At 35.8% G+C, this 23,940-nt stretch overlaps 1 protein-coding gene across 19 annotated transcripts in view; it reads left to right on the plus strand.

Annotated features, from left to right (window-relative positions):
• MIPOL1 (mirror-image polydactyly 1) overlaps positions 1–23,940 on the plus strand; it is a 192,985-nt gene that overhangs the window by 45,050 nt on the left and 123,995 nt on the right. For all 19 annotated transcript variants that reach the window (XM_080592925.1, XM_080592926.1, XM_080592935.1 and 16 more), the window contains 4 exons: positions 2,705–2,900; positions 5,751–5,886; positions 8,398–8,503; positions 20,971–21,100. In XM_080592925.1, the coding sequence (XP_080449051.1) occupies positions 2,705–2,900; positions 5,751–5,886; positions 8,398–8,503; positions 20,971–21,100 (568 nt within the window). The remainder of the gene's footprint in view (positions 1–2,704; positions 2,901–5,750; positions 5,887–8,397; positions 8,504–20,970; positions 21,101–23,940) is intronic.

The following is a 23,940-nucleotide window of genomic DNA, read 5'->3' on the forward strand; positions in this document are numbered from 1 at the left end:
GAGACTGAGCTTGCAGAAGGGAAGTCTCGGGGCAGGGGGGATGAGGGATCTTATCAGTATATGTAAATACTTGATGAAAGAGAATGAAGAAGTGGCCAGATTCTTCTTGGTAATGCCCATTAACATGACAAGAGGAAACAAGTACAAATAAAAACGGATGGAATTTCCATCTGAATACAAGGGAAGAGGTTTTGGTTTTATTTTTACTATAAAGGTGATCAAACGCTGAAACAGATTGCCCAGAGAGGTTGTGGAGTCTCCCTACTTGGAGGTCTTCAAAAGCCACCTGGAGATAGTTTTGGGCAGTCTGCTCTGGGTGGCCCTGCTGGAGCAGGGGGCGTTGGACCAGGTGATCTCCAGTAGTCCCTCCAACTGCAATGATTCTGTGGACTCTTTTTAAAGTCCTGGCACTAAAAGTAGCAAATTAGAAAAACAAAAAATGTGAAAAGAGAAAAAAATACTTAGTTAATTACTCTTATGTTAACAGTGTAAATGTGGTACACAACATCATCTAATGTTTTTAGCATTACGGAGCAAGAAGTTTTTTCTTCAACTCTTCCATGTGCTGTTGGTGAAAGGAGAGTAATGCCTAAACTAGGAGCAATTTCATGGCAATACAGTCGCTGTTTGTTGCAACAGATATGTTGTGCTTGAATTCCTCAAGGGAATGTAACATACTTTACCCAAGGCACTTCAAATGTATGTGGCTTATGGAAAATGTTGATGGCCAAAGGAGAAGGGGAGGAAAAGTTGTTAAGGCAAGTGAAGCATTGTGCTTCGCCTTCAGCACGTGAGAGAATAATTTGCAACATTTTTTATATGTATATGTATATATATGTATGTATATGTATATATGCACACACAGATGACTGTGTCTTAAACAGGAGAAGCGGACAGGATGATTTATTTGACTGGCAGTTCTTTATAATATAGATCAAATGGGAAACACATCTCAACCAGGTGTATGCCTCCCTATAAAAGGCTTTGCAAGTATTAAAATTCAAACTAGGCTGATTTTCAAATAGTAATAACTAGAGAGGATTCAGAAGTTAGCCGTGTATGTTGCTATTCCCAAGCTGGGGAAGGTTCTTAGAGTATAAACAACGATTTTTTAATGCTTGTTCTTTTAGAGATCATCCATGCTATATGCTGCAAGGAGGATCAAGAGGTTAAATCCGGTTTTAAAATGTAGCAGGTCTTTAAAGGAATCTCTGCTCACAAACCTGCAGGATTTTGAGCCAGTGAACATTTGCTCAGAATCCAGGTGGCTATGTTCAATTTCTGCATTAGCTGTGAAAGGATCTGATTTGAGGAACGTGTTTCAATCACAGTACTGGAAGCACAATACTGGATGCAGTGTTAGGTTATACTTATTAATGAATGTTTTATCAAGTTATGGTTCCCTCATGTTTATTACTACTCAGAAACAAAGATTCTGCTGCATTGTTGACTGTTCTTCTAGTATGAAATCCAGTGGTTATAGTTTAGAGAGTATATATGGTGAGGGTAGACTCAAGAGGACTTATACTGAGGTAGATAAAGAGAATATAGATCAGCCATGAGCACAAGAACATTTCCACAAGATAGTAATGCACAGCTTTGCATACAAACTTTTTAAACCAACTTCAGTCAAGCCACAAGAAGCCATCTCTTTGTGCCTGTGCCATTGTTTGTGCCATTCTTTCTTTCAGGAAGTCAACAGATTTTACAGACATGCTTCTGTGCTTTTCTTTTTTATGCAGCATGACACCTTGATGCTGATTAATGTGTATTTTCAGGCTATTTGTAGAAGATTGCTAGTGATTAGATAGTTCTTACTATTTCTGAGGAGGCAGTAATAAGTTGGATCAAAGAACATATAACGTATAATTTATTCGAAATGTTTGGAAATGCTAACTTTGTTAAATAAGCAAAAGCTCCACTGTGTGTTCTCAACCTGTGAAAAATATGTGCACTTTTTTTTTCAATTTTCAGCTTTTTTAGGCTTCTTCCTTGTCATTTTTAATATAGTTCTCTAATTAAAAGTTACTTGTTCTCGCTTTATGAAAGAATATTCTTGTCATGTAGATCCTTCTTCCATTTAAATACCTTGATATCAGAAACGTGTCCTAAGTATATCTACTGGCCAGGCTTAGGAGAACTACCTGTCACACTCAACATTATAATCAGATCATTCTTCCATTTGACACAATTTGTGCTTTGCATTCTCCAAGTTCTTTAGTTGTACGAGCCTCTAGCTCATCCTTTCCAGGAATGAACAATGGGACTTTTTTGTTGCTAATTACAGCTTGCTAATACTCTTTTTGTAACCAAACGGGATTTGAAAATGACCTCAGAGCAAGTGAGACTCCAGTTCACAAGCTGAAAATGTACCTGTTTAGAGCAGAAATTCATCACATCTATCCAGGGTAGAAATGATTTTTACAAAAGATAGGTAGATGATTTGCAAGGGTCAGTGTTACATTAAATAGTCATTGAAGGGGAAGAGTGTTTCGGAAATGATGAAGAATTTTTCAGGTTTGCACGAGAAAAATCCAGTAAATAGATCTTAACTCCTATATCAGTGCTTGAAGGAGTACAGCACACGTTCCTTAGTGGAATGAGGAAGCTGTGAATGGGAAACTAAAGTTCTTTCTCCCTTCTGCTAAATTTGTACTTTTTGTTTTCCAAATGAAAAAATATGTTCACTTCTATTTCCAATTAGAAATACGCATCTTGGAACAGAAAAGAGAAGACTTCTGTGCAGAATTTCAACTTCATCAGAATTCCTCAAAAAAACCAGAATTTTTCATCCAGGCAGAAGCTGAAGCATTGAAACTTTCAGATTTGGTAATAACCAGTCAAAGAAAAGGACCCCCAAATATGTATGGTGATTGTAATTCCAGTCCTGGAGAATTAAGGTAAAAACAAATCCCTAAAAATATTTTTCTATATTCATAATATAGATAATGTATCTATGATTTTTGGATAAAAATAGGGAAGTTTAATTCCTAGCTAAGAATCAGTATGTCTTCTTTTTACTTAGACTAGGAAATCCCAATTTGTATAAACATGGTGTACTAATGGATAGCTGATATAACTGTGGTTGACCGGAAGTGCAGCATTTCACCAGTGTCTTCTCCAGCACTGATGCAAAATGTGATCATGACAATGGCTTATGAGGCACACCATAGATATTTCAATTAACTGTGATCACTTCAGAGAATTTTAAAAATGCATATTGAACAGAATTAGAAAAGGTGATCTAAAACCTAGACCATAAGTCCAGTGTACCCAAAGTATGATGAGTAAGTTGGTGGTATAAGCTAGGAAGCAGGAATAAATCAGGCTGAAATCCAGGTGAAGTTGAAAGAGCAAAGATGTGGAGCTGTATTGAATACTTCGTAGAGAGTCTGTGGCAGGAATCTGGGGAAGGGCAAATATGGTTGACGAGTGTAATACAAAGTCTGAAGATTTTATTCTGTCATTGACTTCTGTACTGAGCTGTGGCCCTGTATAGCAATCTTAAGAAACATAAACACTCATGTGGTATGTGATGTAATATATGCAGGTACCTACTGACTATGGAATGTTATCAGTCTTGAGTAATAGGCAGTCTGAAGCTCAAGTCTTAACAGTGTTACCAAGATGCTTTTGAAAATGAGATCAAGGCTGCAGAGTCCTGTGACCTGTTTTTGAGAGGTCTACTCTAGCTCTTCACCTGTCTGACAAAGATTCTACATCTGTTTTTGTTACCTTCAGTATGGTCCAATGGAGACCCAATGCACCAAAATTAGTCCATAGTACTTTTCCATCTGCATTGTTGTTGGGTTTTTTTGTTTGTTTGTTTTTTAATTGAAGCCTGGGATATGCTGTTTGGACAATGTATCCAGCTGTAAAAGCCAAATATGTTTGAGTGCTTAAGTAAAGCCCAGCATAGTGTCAGCCAGTCTGTTGTTCCTACCCTCAACAGTGTCACACTGGCAAGCAGGCTGGGCTTGAACATTGAGATTAGCTTCCCACAGCAGTTAGCATGTTGAACCATCTTATCTGCATGTAGGATTCCAAAGCTATAGACCAAGACCTTGTTGTGATAGAGACTGTATAAACTGCACAAAATCTATCCTTCCCCAAATAGTTTGCAATTAGAATATATGATGAGAAAATAACTTCATACAAACAGACCCAGGAAATGTTGAGTCAGTGTTGATTTGCATTATAGGTGATGGTCTTAGTACACCAGCAAAGGGATTTATCAAGTTTTCTGTTACACAATAGGAAGAAAAAAATGAAGGAGGAACTGAAAGATGATGAAGTGTATTCGTAGTTGTTCATGGGAAGCATATCCTGAACATGGAAAATGCATGCACAAAAAAAGCTCGATGTTTAAAATGACTGGCCATTAGTCTCCAGAGTTGTTTATCATTCGCAGTCCAAAACAATAGTAAGTGAAAATGAAATTCATTAGACAGAGCAAAGATGAAATAGAATCTTGAAAGTGAAGATAAGCAGCTTGTGTGCCCTTCCGTCCCATTTAAATTATAGTATAGTATCCTAAGCATTTAGTTACATGTGAATTTCCATACTGCCTATATATGAAGAGCTTTGAGTTGCATCATAGTTTACGTGCAGAGTACAGATCTTAATTTCTTAAGATTCTTTAATTTCTTAAAGAATCATGCAAATAAGAAGTCAGATGGAAGCAGGTGAAGAAGGGGGTAGCTGAGTACAAACAAATGTTTACCTAAGTGGATGACTCTTTGGAATAGCAGGTAGCTTTTCTTTCTAGGATGTGAATTACACATGCAAGTAGTATAAAGAAAGTAATTTATACATTGAAATGGAAGTTCAGAAGGTACCATTTTTCTGTGGCTACTTCTTATGACTGATAGCCCCTTCTAATCCATGAATCTATTTATTTTGCTCCCATCCTGGAAGTGAGATCTGGGTTACCTGTGATTGTCAAAGGATAGCCAGGGTGTTTTATTAAAGTCTTGAGACAGAATTTTTGTGGCCATGTTTGTATTGCTGCTTCTGAAGCTTGCATTTTAAGCTGAGAGTGAAAAAATCATTTTATAGTCAGTTTGGGCTTTCATATTTGTTGCCGGCACAACAGTGAGCCCTATCCATTGATAGAAAAATCATTGTTACAAGGCTGTAACAGTTAAATCCATCCTTCCTTCTTAGAAAAATAGCTAATTGAATCTTTTCTCATTTCCCCCTGTCTATGGCTAAATAATCTTAAAACTCTGTGGGTATACAGTATAGAATTCCTGCCATCAAATACAATATTTATAGTAACACCATCATTTTACAGTTTTCTGCAATACAAACTTCAAGGTCCTGTCTTCTGGATATTCTCACTTTACTTAATGTGGAATTGTCCATCCTCCTGAAGAATTTTGATTCTTTTAATCTGAGCATCAGTTTGATCCCTAAATATTTCATTGCTTTGTTGCTCCATGTTTAAGCCCCAGGTTTTAATATTTGCTCCCTGTAAGAATTTTCTGTTTATAGGCTTCATACCCAATTTATATTCATCTGTTTTATGCCTTAGCACTGTAGTATATTTGCTTAATATTTCCATATTTACAGGTTTTCTTTTAGAGTAACAGATTTAAGAAGTGACAGAAAGACATTCCTGTTACTGCTACTTAATATATTTGCAGTAGTTAACAAATGCTGTTAATTTATTTCTGCATATTTTGGGGGGTGAGGGAAGTGTTCTTTGCATTACTTTTCTCACTTCTTTTTTTTCCTCCTAAAAACAGCACTATAGAAGAAAAGGGTAAGAGGATGCTCCCTGAGTTTATATCCTCATGGAAGGATGGCACAGGTGTAGGTGGGAAGACAGAAACTGCATTCCTCCTAAAAGAATTGGACACTCTAAGGGCCAAAAATAAAAAGGTAAAATTGAGATATTCAGTTCACAGAAGTTGCTCTTTTATGGTTGTCTTACAAAACATATATTTTAAACTGTTCCTAATTTAGTTTTGTTATTTAAGTGCACCAATCAATAGCTTTCTAGTCATTTTGGATTCTTAGTATCTGTTTAACAACTGCGTCTCTGGAATTAAAAAATCTTTCATGCTGCCCTTTGACCTTTTTAATCAGTGACATAGGTTCCTGCATCATGGATAAAAAAACACTGAAGTTAATGGAAAAGTTTTTGTTGGCTTGAAAAAGCTTGTGGATTAGAGTTCACATATGAAACATATTTATTATGCATGGAACTATTACAACTGAATAATTAGTAGTAATGGCTGGAATCCTGTTCATGTTACAAAGTTATCCAAATCAGGAATTCTTGTAAGCCAACACAAAAACAATAGTAATTCTTCAACAAATTCTACATTGTTCATATATTTTGACAGAAGATCCGTTTTACTTCAGTGTAGTATTTTCATAGCATAGTGGAAGAGGTAAAACCCATTAATACTTGGAGGTCAACAAAATCTTGAGAGATGTTCTGAAATGCTTGCTAGGAGACAAAAAGCTATTGTTCTAATACTTGCATATTGCTTGTAAGAAACAGTAAACTGCTTTGAGGCCTGATCCCGAAAACATGGTAAACTGAGATTCTGAGATTAAATATGGGAAACAGTGAGTCAATTCACTATGTAAAGTCATGGTGTATGGGTTCTTACAAATTTAACATCTTAAACTTGTTTTATTTCTTTTTTTTTTTTTTAAATCAGAGTTCTGTCATTAGAGTTAACATAGTTAATTTCTGTATTGTAGTTCCTTCACGATTATATTTGGTCCATACTTTGCCACCTGTGCCTTGTAAAACCTCTCTTCATTTAAATCACAATACCTATCTTAATCCCAAGTTTTGATATCTACTTTCCATTTCCTTTGCATTCTATTTTGTATTTATATGTATTTTTATCTATGCATTTTTTATTTATATGTACATTTAGTTTAGCATCACACTAGGAAATGAAAGTATGTATGTTTTTCCTCACATCTGCCATTTTAAGATATTGTAGTCATCATCATGTATTCTATTGAAAGTGACACATGTCTTCTCAGTGATTCCTTTGGTTAACTTGATTAGCCTTCTGTTTTTTGCAGAGTAATCTTAATTTTTTCCTCTCAGAAATTTGACAGTTTTTGATGCTGAAATAACACTTGGTACTGACGTTGGCTTTTTACCAGAAGAGCCAGTGTATTTTATGAATGTCATTTGAGTATGTTTTGCTTCTGCTACAGCCTTGTTTCTCTTGTGCTTTGATATAATGAAGACAGAATTGTAGCTTTTCTGATGTAATAGCATGGTTCAAATGATGAAACTTTGATAAAGTTTGAAACTTACTTTCTAGAATACACCTGGTCTCTTTCATTAAACATACCATCCCAGATCTGAGATGGCTCAAGCATTTCATGACAAGTTTTTCAGCTGTTGAATATAAAAAAGGACCAAAACCAAAGCCAGTGTTTCATGAACAGAAACTGGAGCTCATGCTTCTGTACATGAGGTCTATATAATGAACACGCCCTGATATTTCTATGTTAAGGGGAGGAAAATTCCATCCTACTTGCACACTGCATTGTTTCTACTGTTAGCAGCAGTTGCATTTGTTATTGACAGAAAACTGAAAAATCTGTACTCTTTCCATGAATTGGTGCCCAGTGTTAGGACAAGAGGCAGTGGGCACAAATTGGAACGTCAGAGGTTCCCTTTGAACAGCAGGAAGCACTTCTTTATGGTGCAGGTTACTGGGCACTGGCACAGGTTGCCCAAAGAAGTGGTGAAGTCTCCCTGGAGATCTTCAAAAGCTGCCTAGATGTGGTCCTGGGCAACCTCCTGTAGGTGGTCATGCTTAAGCATTGGGGAATGCTCAGGCTGACCAGCTGACCTCCAGAGGTCACTGGCAGCCTCAACAGTTCCGCAGTTCTGTGAAATATCATTGAATATGTGATGGCAAGCTCAGCTCTGTCTAAAAACAGGCTAAGTGAATTCCCAATTAAAAGACAGATCCCAGCATGTTAAAGAGCATAGGTTTTCTGTCTGGTGATGTGCATGGAAAATGACGCATTTACACCACAGGTTCTTCAGACATCAGTGATGTCAGTAATCTTGGTAAGAAAAAGGCTACTAATGCAGACACCATCTGCATTATATTCCATGTAACTTTGAACTTCCTTAGCAAGCAAAAGCATAGCTAGTGATATCTGAAGAGGGGAGTCCAAAATAAGAGTAATGGCATGCACATTGCTGCTTGTTTCAGAGAGCAAGATAGGGCAATTGATGAAAGAAAAAAAAAAAAGCATTTGTCCTTTAAATAGATAAATTTTTGTGGTATTGCCTACTGTTTGTATTTTGGTGGTAAGAGAACTGTTGTTTAAAATTTTGTTATGCTGGTTGACTGTTTCTGAGAGATAAGAATCTTACTGTCCACTTGTTCTGTTCAGCTTCAGGATAAGCTGTCTGAAAAGGACAAGGAGCTGAAGACAATAAAACTGGACTTAGAACTGCAAGAGAGAGCTACAGAAGCTAAGATTGCAGAAAAGATTGCAGGTATGGTAGGCAAGCGTTTAACAGATGGCTGTATGGCTCTTACAGTACCCGCGGTTGCTATATGACGTGGCCTAGTGAATGTTAGCTTTATTTGCTAAAGGAGGGAAGATTTGACTTTTTTGTGTGTGTGTGGCTGTTTAGAGTTGCTTAGAAAATAGGTGGCTTTAACATCCTGGTACTGGTATTAGCAGGAGCTTTACCTGTATTCATACTGATTTGGGCATTAAATGCATTGTTAACACCATGTCAATCCAATCACAAAAAGGTTGTTTGTTTTGTTGGAAGGTCCTGAACAAACAAGGGGAAATAATGATTACCAGTGCTTCTACCTTTCAACCAGCAGTTCAAATACCACTTATTGTTTTAGCTCGTTCAGAGCAATACTACCCCTCTCCCAGTGTATGAAGATAGTCACACGTTCACCTCAGCTATAGACCTGCACTTAATGCATAAATCTGTTCTTGTGGTAGTTAGTTAATTTTTGTCTAATGATGGTAAGTCTTCAGTGAATGACGTTTATGCAAATTGCCAAAATGTAAGGTATTTAAGTTTACAGTTGAAAGTGAATACATGTTTATATTGTTAAGTGTTCTTTGGATAGACACACAAGAATGGAAACAATTTGTATTGTGCAGTTACAGAAATTTCTAAAGTGGTGAAGTTGAGTATTTTTATTATTATTGAAAAGTGATAGTGTGTATAGTATGGATGTGGATGAAAAATATCCTGAGGTTTTGCTCCATATGTTTCAAGAAAATTTATAGGAGTAGAATTATAAATTAATCATATCATTTGTTCGTAAGTGAAGTGTAGGATAGGTAAAATTATATCCTTGTGGTACTTAGGTGCCTGCCAGGGCCAAACCGAAACAACCACAGACAATTCACATAATATTGATAGTGAGTACTAATACCTATCCCAAAAATATTGGTACTGGAGTATAGAGTAACTATCATCAAGAAAATGAAGCTGAAAATAAACTCCGTGGCTGAAAAAAACATATGGCTGACTTTAAACATGAAACTCCTGGGAATACGGGCGTTTATTATCCTGAGAATACAGGAATTCTGTGTATATTATAAGTGGAAGAGAATTGCTAAATTTTCTGTGATGGAGGATGGGAAAGGAGAAACTAGATATTAGGAAACAAGTTTAAGTGAAATGCGGGCATAATTTTACTCTTATTTCATCTTATATAAACTGTTTTCTATATTTTCAGAAGACAAAAAAAGTCTGAACAACATATCATAGTTGTATCCAGCAACTGAATACTAATGCAAATTGTTTGGATTGAATTCCAAGTTTTGTGCTTGTTCTTGGATATTTGCAGAGTGTTTTACCTCTATATCTATAACACAGAAATATTCTATTTAATATAGGTGTTCATTGCTCATTAAAACTTGGAAAGAAATATGAAATGTGTGTCAAAATGCTAATTAGTTTCCTTGTTATGGATACAGTTGAAATATTTGTTAGTAAATTGTTTTCTCTTGCATTACTGTTTAAACTTTCTAATTATGTCCTGAGTATGATATCCCCTCCGAAACAGTATGACGTGAATATGGATAGAATAATTAACATAGTTATTCCAATTAAAAAACAAGAGTAAGCCAAATTTTAATGAGAGCTGAAGTGCATAGTTAGGATGGCCTTTAAAAAGATACCTTTTTTGCTTCTTTTATGAGTTCAGGAAGTATAAAATTCTTTAAATGCTGGGAGTGAAGGTAAGAGGCTCCTTACACTTGAGAAGAAAAAAAAAAAAAAGAAGGAAGCCTTGTTAACATCTTATGGCTTTTTGCTTCCTATTTTGCTGTTCTAAGAATCTTACCAAGTTTGGATAAATGTTTTGAAATCTGGAATGATGTGAACCAAACAGAATTTGTGGAGGTCTATGTGTGTCTCTCATAAAAAGCCTTCGGGAGGATTATAATGGACAGACATAACCTAATAAAGAAGACTCAGCGTGTTTCAGGAGAAACTTTTTCCCCGTGTATTAAGTCCTTTGAGGAAAGGAGAACACATGCTGCTGTGATTTCATGTTACTAGTTAATGTTTAATTATTGCAGTGTATAACACATGGTAGAGTGAAGCCTGTAAATATGGGTGTTTGCATTTTTATTATTACTTTGTACTGACTTTATGATAAGAAAATGACTCCACAAAATTATATTGCAAAAAACATCAGAAAGGTACACCATAAAATGTTATCTACTTTGAGGAATATTACAATTCTATTTTTAAATGGAACCCTCTAATTGATGGGTTTTACCTAAGCAAGCTCTGTGGCAAGAACAGGAAAGCTGAAGACAAAGGCCATTTTGAAATTAAACTGCAGAACTCTTCAGAAACAAATAACCCAAAGCTTGTGATTTTGTGCTTTTTACTTTCTTCAGAGAAATATGTGAAGAGGAAAAGTGTAAATTTGTGAAATGGATGTGAGAGAATAAAAAAAAAAAGTAAAGAGTAAAGGTAGAAGAGAATGTTTACTATGTGCAATAAATGGCTTATTTTCAGAAGATTTTTATTTTTTATTTTTTCTATCCTGGAGTTCACAGTTCATGAGGAAATTCACAATTCTGATTGCAGTTTCTCAGCTGTTAGATACTATTGTTTCTGGTGGTCGTAGTTGCCACAGGTTACTGCTGTTTGTGCACTATTCTTCTGTTAGGTTTCCTCTCACTAAGGCAATGTCAGAAACTACAGTTAGTTTCACTACGAGAGAAGAAAAAGAGAGAAGGCAACACAGGAAAAATCAAGGGGAGAGCAGTTCTTAGAAGAACTTAGACTAGGATAATGTAAAGGAAAAAGAAAGAGGAACATCAAATGTGAATTGGATATGAGGAACAGGACTGCAGAATTTTCATATGTTGAACAGAAAAGGGAATGAGTGCCCTCTGTGGGAGGGGAAAGGAAGAAGGAGCACACGTCCTCTGAGGACAGACTGGAACTTAAGGATTGAGATGCAAAGGAGTCAAGTCTTTACTTTAAAAGAGAGAGCCAGCAGAGAGAACAGATCTCACTTTGGACAGACATAATAAATGACTTTGTTTTTGCCTAACAAGAAATATACACGGTTTATATTGGAATTTTTAGAGGAAAGAGCTTGTTTTGTGTAAGTGACAGTAGTAGAGCATAATAGTATACTCTCTCTAGACTTAGAAAAATGTCAAAGCCCTGAACTTCTGACAGTTACCTCCACCATTACCATAACAAGATATACCATAGTTGACAGCAGAGCCTTGTCTCTTGGGATCTTTGTGTTGCTATCACACTGCTTTATACTGGGATTAAGAATAATTTTGAAGGAAAATATAATCAGAAATATTTCTGATTATATCTGTTACAGAATTTCTGTTATGGCAAGTCTTCCTGTAACAGGGGCTATTTTGTTTGCTTCTTTCTTTATTTGCTTGCTTTTTTTTTTTTTTTTAAACCAATATCTGATGGTAACGTTATCAAAATTGAATACTTTTCAAATCAGAGTCAACTCAGCAGGCAGAATTGGATTGTCTCCAGTCTGCTAAGTCTATTAGGTGCTGCACACCACCTTTAATGCTTGAAAAATGTATCAACATTGAGCATATACTTTCTGAAATGCCAGGGAAATGACAGAAAAGACAGCAAAAAAAAGAAGGTAGTAAAGTAATACTTCTGATGCAGTTGTATCTGTTATGTACCTTCCAATCTTATGGAAACTACAGCAATATACCAGTAATTAAGTTCTTGTTGTCAGGTCAGTTTGTACTAAAATGTGGAGAATTGACATTTGTGATATTTTGGAATTCTTGAATATGGTGTGGAAATTATTCATGAGCGTTATTTAGTGTTTCCTGAATTAACTTGAAAAATAATGCATATGCAGTGATTTTAATAGCAGGAATGAAAACAAATATCCAAGTGGCTATTAGCTTAAAGTTTGATTTAATATCCCATAAAGTAAGAGGAAGTAAGTAATCTTGCCAGTAATAAACTTTGGGTGGCAATAACTTCCAGCACAGATGTATTTTCCATTTCTTCAAAGCTCACTTTAGAGTCCCTTTTTAGATGTTATTTTTCTTTCTTGCATGTCATCCATTAAAGATTAGCTGTGGAAGGTTGGAGCATGGAGAGATTATGAATGACAGAACAACTCCTGCAGAATAATAATCAGTTTTTGGTATTTAATGCTGTTTGACTTTTGCAGACACATTTCTTATTAACCTTTGGTACAAACAGAAATCCAGGTTCCTGATATCTCATGGAGAAGATGAATTCAAGATCCTCTTCCAATTAAACTGAAATAAGGCCAATATTGGGCTTTAGCCAAAAGAACTCAGTAGTTCCCAACCCTTGTGTTTATAAGCCTAAATATGAATAACATTTTACAGTTTAAATAGGTAATGCATATATTTCCCTAACTTATTTTTAGTGCATAATTCATTTTTATATGTAGTCTATATAATTATGAGGTTGTTTTTCCCTATTAATACTTCCTTATGCAAAACTACTTCCTGAATATTTTTTTCAAAATATTTCCTGGTAAATAACAGAATTTGGGGAATAGCTGTATGACTTGAGTCCTCTGTGTGGGAACGTAGACAATCCATCTAAAGAACAGAAAAAAAAAAGGCCAAGGTAGGGCATTGTGAGAACATCTTAATTTTTGACTGTTTAATTTGAAACAATTTAGTTTTACCTTCAGATTGTTAGAATCATCAACTGTCAAAAGAGTTGCATGCAGCTCTTTGACAATATAAGATTAGCTGTAATAGGTTAAAATGTAAATTATTAAGCTATTTACGGGGTAGAGTTTTTACATAAAAGCAAGCCAGTAATTTCTGCAAATTGTATTAGTCTGGCCCTTCTCTCTTCCCCACTATATGGTGCTAGATGAACATAAAGGATTGGGTTTTACTCAAGAGTATAAGTTCTGCAAATATTCTACTTCTTGGGGCATTACAGAATTTTTTCTTTAACCTGTCAAATTTTAACTTGCAAACTTTAATGCAACACTTAAATCTTTCCCCCCTAAAGTAAATATTCAGGCATCAGCAATTATTCACTGAAAAAAAGTTTAACAGCATTATTGTTTGATTTTTGAAGTCAGCTGTGTTTAGTGTACTAGAAACAGAGGCTTAAGTATTGTACAAGGATTGGCTTTCACAAGAACTGCCTTGGGGTCTGTGTGTAATACTCTCTCCTATTCTTTTCCCACTTTATTTTTTTTTTAATTGAACTGGGATCTGAGTACACAAAGAACACCCTATACAGAGCTGCCACTAAGCAACTTTAGCCTTTTATTAAGAACACTTTGTTTATACCATTGGAAATGTAGGAGCAGATGAATGCTGTGCACTAAATACATACAACAAACACAAAGCAATAAAGAAGTCAGTGTGTTCTATCAGTGTTTGTTCAGATTGCTTTATCTATAAAGTCACATTTAGGTGTAAATGACTTGTAGTCTATAATTCCTGATATAGACCAGTGAAAACTCTTAAGCAGTTTTCCTGTGATCTTCTTATCACTATTTTGCTTTTATTTTTCAGTTATAGGTCATAACTGAAAGTAAATGAATGGTAGTTTTCAAAGAAAACAGCTAGCAACTTAAGTTGTCTGTTTCATAATAGAACATTTCAGCACTATTTTTAAGTCAACAGTAAGCCCTGGAGCTCATGGTAGTTTGCCATTAACCTGAATGAGAACTGCATAAGGGCCTTAGGCTTTGAACATTTCTAGGGATTATCTGCATTTTGCAACATGTATGCGCAGAGACCAATTAGTGACACATTTTAAAGGCTTTCATAGCAATGCACTAAATCTGTTTTTCAGTTTATTTGGTTATGGTTGACTACTTATTTAAGAATTGTGAGCATAGAGTCATTAAATCTAGTAGGAAAAAAGTCTTAGAGAATTTTGATTTCTCAAATGACTGAATTACAAATGCATTCATGTTTGTTATTGTGTAAAGTGATCAAGTGTATATCTATATGGTTAAATAAAATATAATAATATTGACCCTTCTGGAAATGGCAAGGATAGCTTCCAGGTCCTCTTGTGACAGACGGAGACCCAGTAATGTAGGAATAGGAGGGTTGATGAAAAGGAAAAGGCAGGTATTCATAGTACCTCTTTTCCCCTTATACTTCCCTGATTCCTTACATCATCTATCTGCTCTTCAGAAATCCAGAGAAAACACAACAAAAATCCCTAAAAAGCTTTAGTTAAACCTCTCTGCAGGATAAATTTCAGCTGACAGTTTTTTCACAGAAGCAACGCAACAGGATAAACAAGAAGCTCATTACAGGAATCTTGAATTCTAAGTATTACTTGGCCAAGCAAGTTGTTTCATGTTTGTGCTTTTCCTTTAGAATAACATGGATCTCCAAAAGGTAGAAAACAAAATATTCTTTGCTTCATTTTCTCATGTATTCAACCTTCTCTCCCATGTTAGATCTGTATGCCTGTATGACACAGAAGTTGAATGACAGAAAAAAAAGTTTGGAGTAATTAGTTATGACTATTTCAGGCAATTCTTGAATATTGAAGATGCCCTGTGCCTTTTTTTGTTTTGTTTTGTTAAAAAACATATCATCTCATTTGTATTTCTTGTTGCTGTCACGGTGTGAGTAACTATTAAAATTACTTTGATTGTGCCAGAATCAATGCTAAAGAAAATCCCAAGTCACTTATTTTTCGGGAACCATTGTCCTTGAATACTAAATCTTAAACTACAGAACTTTGACATTCTGCAATAATACATTGTTATTAATAGAAAAACATGCTTAACCATTTCTTCTTGGAAGTAGATGATCACTGTAACTAGTGTTAATTACAAAAGCAATTATCAAAGTTTTATTTGTAGTATTTCTTGGATCACTTTGTTTTCATGTAGTCAAAGCAAAAATAATCATTGCATTGCATCAGGTAATGTCAAACACCTCACAAAGTCCAAAATATCATTACTTCGTCCGTAAGACTGAATTATCCAAAAAAGCCATTATTATAGTATTGTAATATTTACCATATCTTCTAAGATAGTGGTGTGGGTAATGCTGTCATCTTTTACTTATAAGGTCTTCCCTGTATTCTTTTTTATAAATGTTTTAGTGAGTACTCTTAAGTGATTTCTGGTGATGTAGATGTTGTAAATCCTAACAAGTTCTTCTTTCTTGCCTCTCCTTTTCTATTTTTAATTTTAATTTTATTATCATTTACACAGATGACCTCTAGGAAATCAGCACGTTCTTTTCCTAGGAACTGTGCTTCCCTCCCTTCTCCCAAAGTTTTATTGTTTGGAACATTGTGAACCACTGTTTAAACTAGAATGGTTTCCAACACGCCTTCTCACTACTGCTGTATTTTAAAGGTAGTTTAAAAAGAGTAGAAGACAAGTTTGCCAAAAGAATCAGGTTCAACTAAGAAAATATGTACACTGCTTTGACTCAGTAAACTCATACTTGGTATGGTTCATCTTCTTCATATTTACTTTTGCCCATATTAGAAAACAATTAGCTTACTAAACAAATTTGAGTATTTGGGAAGAAAAACTCTACTTTGAGTCTCTCTCATTTGACTAAGAATTACATGATATTTGATAAGCTTGTTTAAAAATGGACGTATCCAAATATTATTGTAAACACCCATTGATTTGTTTTACCTGCAATATAAGTATTTTACTTAGTTGGCTTACATAGTAGCTAATAATATTTGTTAATGTAATTTAACTGCTGTGAACCTTTACTGAACAAATATTGAAATTTATACAAGTCAAAGAAAGAGAATCTCTAATGACTTTTGTAAAAGCTTCCATTTAATAGTTAAGGAGAAAAGTTTATATGACATACCAGATGCAATTAACAGTAGATTTTACATTTAATAAAAAGAAAGAAGCATATGTATTTGCTTTATTCATTCCATCATAATTTGCATTAGAGCTGTGGGTGTTTAATGAGCAAATTCCAGCTAAAATGCTATATTGATTTTCTAAGTGAACTTTGTAATAGCTATCTACCTTACAAAAGCTCTCTGTTTACAATTGTTTTCTTTACTAAAAAGTAAAAATGTTTTAGAATTGATGAGTTTAGCATAATGATTCTTTTAAAATAAAGAGCTCTTGTAGAGTATGCAGAGGTTTTAGTTACAAGGAGAAAGATGTTATTAAATTATTCCAAAGCAAATAAAGTTTATGCAACTAAATAGTACTGTCACATTTGTATATATTACATTATTATATTATTTATATATATTGGAAAGAATCCTTTTTTCTTAATTTTTCACTCTGGAAATTGAATATGTTGATTCTTGAATATTGTATGTATATGAATTAGTAAATAACGCAATTCATTTTAGCTTAATACTTGACCATTCATAGTTCATTTTGTATGTCATTTTCATGCTTGAAACATGAGTACTATAAGAATTTGTGTTTCTTGTTGGTCAGGCCTCAAGATAAACAGGATAGGGTTGGTTGGTGCACCATTGGAAGGTCTCCAAGAAAAACCTCATGGTGTCGACCAGAGCAGTTGGTGACTAAGTAGCTGGATTACTTTTTCATTGGATCAGACATCAAGTGAGCATTCCAATATGGGGCTGGTGGTTTGCTGGATATGACATGTCTCGAATGGGACTTAGGAACCTGACTCGTTACTCTCAAGTATTTTTTGCCTGGCATTTTTAAGAAGCATTGGGATAATAATCTGGATATTTTTTTACAGTTTTTAATATGGAGGATTTTTATGTTTTTATGGACACCTTACACTTCACATACTTTCCTAAATTTGACATCAAATGTTTTCTTTTGCTGCTGTATTGAAACCCAGAGGTGTATGTGTTTCAGTGGCTTATTTGAAGAATCTTGTGAATCTTATGATTTAGATGTCTTCTGAACATGAATAAAGTGTGGCATTGCACAGTCAGTTTCCTCAGGGTCACAAAGGCTAAGATAATGCTGAATCCTTGTTTGGAGATGCACAGAAGTGTTCCTTGTCCCATGCTCCAAGCTCTTTGCCCAATTCTCCAAGAAATAATCCACATAATTCCTTAACCTAGGGCTAATATTCTAATACTATTTCTATTCATTTTTAGGTAGTCTTTAAGTTGTAACTGAAAGCATAGCAGTCTGCATGGAGGTCTGTCTGCTAAGCAGCTTTCAGGAATTGAACTGGACTTTTACCTGTGACTCATCCATTAGCTCAGTCTGAACGTTGAACATATTGTTAACAACATCATACTTCTGAATACCTGAAAGTGTGTAGCTATTATAATACTTTAAAAAATAAATTTGTAAAAATATTAAATACCATAAGAAATGTATAGGCATTGGATAACAAAAATGTCTAACCTAAATTCTAAATTCAGCAGAAGCTGTGGCTGGTAAAGGAATATGAGGTTCTGTAGCCTGTTGAAATGAGTTAGATGAGGGCTTCATTATTTTTAACTCTATTTTTTGTCATTTCTTGTTGTCAGTGTCAGTATTGCTACACAGTATTAAAATGCCACTATCCTAAGTATCTTTTTCTTTCCTTTTCTTTTTTTTTTTTTTGAATTGGAAAAGTTAAGTCAGTTCTCCACAGCCACTAGCTAAAAGACAGTATTTTGTAATGAACCTTTTAGGTGGGGTTCACTGTTCAAGGCAATCAGCCTCTTGGCTGCTATCAGGAATGGTGAGATCTCAGAAAAGCGGGATGTTTACGTCACCTGCAAAATCTCTTTCTCTGAATGTTTTCATACTGCTATATATACATTTCTTTAGTTTCAAGACAAATAAGCAATAATTTCTTTTTTTTTTTTAAGCCTATATAGTCATTATTGCCACTGGTTATTATTCCTCAGAGAGGGAATTAAATAAACCAAAACACAGTCATTCTGAGTGTACTCACGTGCTCAAAATCCATTTTAACATTCAGTAAATGGCAATTTTCCATGCTGAGATGGGGAAGAAATAAGATCTGATGGAAGGAGTACACTTAAAGAGACCAGATAGAAGTTAGTTAATCTGGAAATTAATAAACTCCAGAACAGTAATAAGTACCAAATCTACAGTTATCTTAGACAGCTTTCTACTCATTGCAGCAATTGTTTTAATGATGAAAATTTTATAATGTTTTCACTTGCAGCTTTATGGAAGGGGTTCTCTGTGCAGTGTCTCTGGCATCATACTAGATAAACTGACATAATTTACTGGGAAAAAAAATATAGTAAAAGAGTACTGTAAAGTACAGATAGGTAATAATTACCACACATAAAAAAACTGCTTGTGTATTCCAGATCCAGCCGGGACCTAGTGGTTGCAGTGTAGTTTACGCGGGCACTCAGTGCAGAGGTACAAGTTTCTCTGCCATCACAGACCTCAGCAGCCTGAGTGGAAGTCTGATGAGCTGAAATGCGTTGCCCACCCCATACAGTTTGTTCTTGCCAAGTCACCTACCTTTCCAGATGTTGGACTCCTCTTCTGCAAGTGCTGTGTACTTATTCCTGACTACCAAGCTGTGCGTAGGCAGTTTTGCACCTGCTTTACTTATGCTTTAGTTTTTCCCTTCCACATCAAGCAAAGCTTTCTTGTTGCAAATGGGGCAAATAGATCTTAAAGAAAAGTGATATTTTTCTTGTGGAATAAGAAAATACTCAAATAGAATTAGGTCAGTATTTTGTAAATTGTGTGGACATTTCAAGATATGGGCTTTTGATGCTGATTTCTTTTGGCGAGGGCAGGGGCTGGAGGAGTAAGGATGCAACTTGTTAAACCTCTGGCCTGATCACTAGGTTTGCAGCTCCTCTACAGATTTTTGTGAGACAGGGGACTGCACCCCCAGAAGTAACATTTAGCCTTTCTTTATATTCTTTTGTCCCATCTGCTGTTATTGTGCAATGTTTTGTTCTTTTGCTAGAGCTTCAAAAAACATTTCTTTACCTCTCAGTAACACACTTCTCCCCAGCCTGAGGACGAGAGGATTGCTTTCCTACCTTGAGCAACTTCCTAATTCATCTTTCCACATTCTTTTTCTGATCATCTTCTCACCTGTCTTACTTCCCTGGTTATCTGAGCTTCTTGTATTTCAGTTGTTCGTTGGTTGTTGTTTTTTTTCCCTTGGTACAGATAAAGTGTATCTGGTAAAGCTGTGCCAATGATACAGCTGCTACCAAAATCTGCTGTTCCATTTTGTGAAGAAGTAGAAAGTGTTTTATATTATATGACGTGAAGTTTTTATACAATAATGTAGAATCATGAAGTGACAGGAGAAAAAACTAACCTATAATGGCAACAAAGTTGATGTCAGTTGAGGTAAGGATGGAGGGGATAAAAGCTCTAGGCTGACGTGAAGAGGAAACTTTTCTTTGAGATCTCAGTGACATTAGCAGTGGTTCAGTGAGGAGTTCTTAAGGGAGTAAGGAGGTCCAGCAGCAGTGGCTTAATACAGAAGAGACTTGAGAAGGGGAGTAAAAATTGCCAAAATTTGAAAGAGTGTAGTATGGTGTTAGGAGACTGTGGCTGAACACCAGCTTGGCATACTAGAAGACGTGCATTGAGAACTCTGTGACCTGCAGACCTTTCTCATAGTTTAGTTTGTTGGAAGTGCCCATGACAATCAGTGAGGATATAGTCCTCTGTCTTGAAGTGGCAGCAGCCTTTCTATGGCATCCTGAAAGTCCCTAGACATTCAGACTGCAGGGTTTTATGATGACTGTGAGGAGATTTGCAGTATTGCAGAGGGAAATGATGAAAGTATGAATAAAGATTTTAGTGAAGGCAGGGTCGAGGTAAGGATTTTGGCAGTGTGCCAGAAATGGTGTTAGACATATTGACAGGGGAGAGGCAGGAAGAAAGCATAAGCTCAGGATGAGGAATGACTTGAAGGTGTTAGTTTGCTCCCAAGGATAGACAGTAAATCTTAGTTTATTGGCACCTAATGCTCCAAGGTCCATGTATGCCGTAACTGATAATATAACAGTATATTACACAATAAAGCAAAGGCTTGGCAGGGAAGGAGACATGCCAGCTGTGCCATTTTTGTGATACCAGAGATAGACATACTGTGAAAATATTAAAATTTTTAGTGTTTATATCAGTGTGCCACCCTGATAGGAAGTGGTGTGATGACAGAAGTATTTTCAGTGGGTCATTACTTAACTCTGTGTAATGTAGAAGAAACCTACTAGTGTCTCTTATGATTCAGAGATTTAAAATGTATTTTTCTGTGAAGCAAGTATTCCATGAAGCAAAGCAAATCACTTCCTTACCCTGTTTGATTATAAAGAGGTCAATTTGAAAACCCATAGCTTTATTTTATTCTTTAAAGTATTCATTTTAGCAGTCTATAGCTATTTAGTGTTGTGTCTGAAGAGTAATATAGACCTTAAGCAGAGTAATCTGAGGTCAGTGGAAAAATGTTGATTTTAGGAGATGCTGGCAAAGGCCCATGTAAGTGTGCATGATAGTGTCTTTCCCTGTCAAGGTTGTTTGTTAAACACACTGGTTACTTTTGCAGCTCTCGTAGAAGAAGTTTATTCTGCTCAGCGAGAACGTGACGAGGCCGTCATGGCAAGGCTTAGATTAGCCAATGAAGAGAGAGATGAAGCATTTTTACGAGTCCAGCGGTTAGAAGAATCTCTGAAAGAGTAAGTTTGCATTTACTGCCCTGTGCAAAAAGATTGTTGTGTTAGTCTGTGATGGTCATAAACTGCTTGACAGAGGTTATGTTGAAAATCTTAGTACAAACTTGTCTATGATGAAATACCAGGCTAGTGCTAGTCTTACTGTGCTATTGGTTAATTTTTTAGCCATCTTTTGAGACCATATTTTTCACTGGAGACTGAGCGCAAGGTGAACAATTTTGATTACAAAAAATAAAAATATAATCAAAAGCTTTGGTATTGACTTATTCAGAGATAAATAAGAGGAATGTGACATTTTACAAGGATCTTTTGACATGGAGTACCAAAATGTCAGTCAGAAGTTGCAATGTATAGGAAATCAATCAAGCCTTTAAGCCCAGTAGATGTTTCTTTCAGCAAAATTTCTACTAATTATGTGGGTGATGTAGTAAAAATATGTTTTCCTCCATATCTTTAGTGTAGGAGCAGTTTGTAAGGGAAGAAAGGTATAACTAATACTTTCTAGAAATTTACATAATACCATGTTAACTCAACAGAAATAGGCAATCTCTTGTTAAAGAAAATGCACAAGTCAGGAGAAGATCAAGAACAGTTTCTTTTCTCTCTTTGGGATATACGTAGCTTTGAAGCTATAGTTTGATTTTCTGTGTAATCCTTCTTCATCCAAGTTGTGATCATCTTCGCTCCCACAGTCTAGAGTGGCTGAGAAATTTCCCCTATTTTTCTGTTGAGAAATTAAAAAAAAATAAATAGGAAAATGAGTAGCTACAAACAAGTTAGTACCGCTTCTCATGGAATATATGAATAAGTTCGTGGAACTTAATGTACATGACCTTATCCACATGTACCCTTTGAATATTTGTCTGTGTAGGCTAAAATGGCGTACAGCCTTAAAATTGAAGAGGGTTAGAGGTCAAGGTGGAGGGGAATCAGGCCTTCAGAAATTGTTACTGATGTCTGATCCTTTAAATTGCATGCTTTCTTGCCGTTTTTCTGCTTCCCCTGTGGAATCTATTTTGGTGGTTCTCCATTTCAAATTTTTACTCTCCTTTTTTGCATTATACTCATGTCTTGTCTTTCCTCTGTTGCTCAGCTGCTTTTTCTCCTCAGCTTCCTTGTCTTTTTTTTTTTTAATTATTATTATTTCTTCTTTATGGCCTTTGTAACTCATCTTTTACTTCCACTTCAGTCCTTTGTCATTTCTTCTATGAATCCAGTAAGATTGCTATTATTTTAATTGTGTTTTTCAGCTAGTTGAAAATGTGAAAGCAAAAGAAATATAAGAGAGAAGGGCAAACAAGATAGGAGGACTGATGGAGGCAACAAAATGGGGACAAAACCAATCTAATTCAGAAGAATTGTGCTTGCCAAGTTGCTTGCATATGATAGGACTAGAGTTTCAGTGTTTTGCAGGATCTCCCATTCTGCTTTCCTGGGACTGACTGCGGCACTGGCAGCTCATTGGGAACAACCATAACCCAAGTCTTTCACATCCTGGGTACCTTGTGACCTGTCACTGAGAGCATCCTGAAAATAACCAAATTCCTTAGGGAGATCCCAAATAGGCTTCTGAATCCCTTAGGGCACAAAGATGTTGCTGAAAAATATTACATGCTTTTATTTTTATTAGTAGCTTTTTAGTGTAGCTTTTAGAGAAGAAAAATCTTAATTGACAGAAGCCACAAAGCAGAGATCCCAAGTGCTGTATTTGTTCCCAGATTAAAGTATGTTAATCATCTGTGCTGCAAGCACTTAATGGTAACGAATTATTGGGCATTAATTGCTTAATATGTAATTACCTGAAGGGGATAGAAAGTCATTCTTTATGTCCAATAGAAGTCATGTTCCCTGCATCAGCTGTCTTAATATTTGCCTCTTTTCTGACCTTGCTACTGATTAAGCCAAACTGATTTGATAGGGATGTCTTCAACCATATCAGACAGTGTAAGATACTTAAAGTTGCCTTGCTCTGTTCCACTAATTTATTCAGTACTACCTCAGTCCATGGTGGCTGCAGCCATTTCTACAACCTGACCACTGTCAAGCTGACCATAGCTCTTCCTTCTTCCATATCAGTCATCTCTGTGACAGGACCTTCTTGATAACACTGTGTTTCTTCCAAAAAGAGTGTTGCTATAATACAGAGAAACATTGCTTGTGATTACTAGTTTGGGGGTTTTGCATTCTTTTTCTTTGAACAAAGTTCTTTGTTATTTTTGAAATCTTTGGGGATTACAGAATCAAGAAGACAGAATTGCCTCCACCAAGCTCAGCTGCTTTTCTTCTGGTTTACATGTGCTAAGCTTAGAGGATGCTAATTAATGCAGCTGTACACCTTGCAAGCAGGAAATTGCTGAGTGGAGCCAAGATTCCTGCTGGACCACTAGCCTGGCCCTAGCACTCAGGCTTTTCAGAACATTAAGCGTCTTTACTAACTGTGGTAACACTTCACCTGAGGTGACAAGACATACTTTTCTACTCCTGCATAGATGTCTGGCATGTTGCAATGGGAGGAGCAAGCCAGGATTGTGCTAAGAAGAATCAAATTGAGGTGCTTAGGGCTCAGCTGCCCTCTGCAGTATTCACAAGAATAGAGTGATTCCAAAACCTCACCCCTAATTTATCAGTAAAGGTTATCTCACTATTTATCTTAACTAAGCCTCATTTTTACACACTGCCTTCTCAGAATCAGAGCCAACCCCACAAGGAAATTACTTTTCTTAGCCTCCTTATTCTAAATAGTTTAATACTGTGGCTGAATGGAAATTGGGGGGAGCAAGTTCACCTTGACTCTCCACTAATCCTTTGGAAGGAGCAGTGATGATGGGATGAGCCATGAGGGA

This window comes from Anser brachyrhynchus (genome assembly GCF_964034855.1).
Source record: "Anser brachyrhynchus genome assembly, chromosome: 5".
NCBI classification, from domain to species: domain Eukaryota; kingdom Metazoa; phylum Chordata; class Aves; order Anseriformes; family Anatidae; genus Anser; species Anser brachyrhynchus.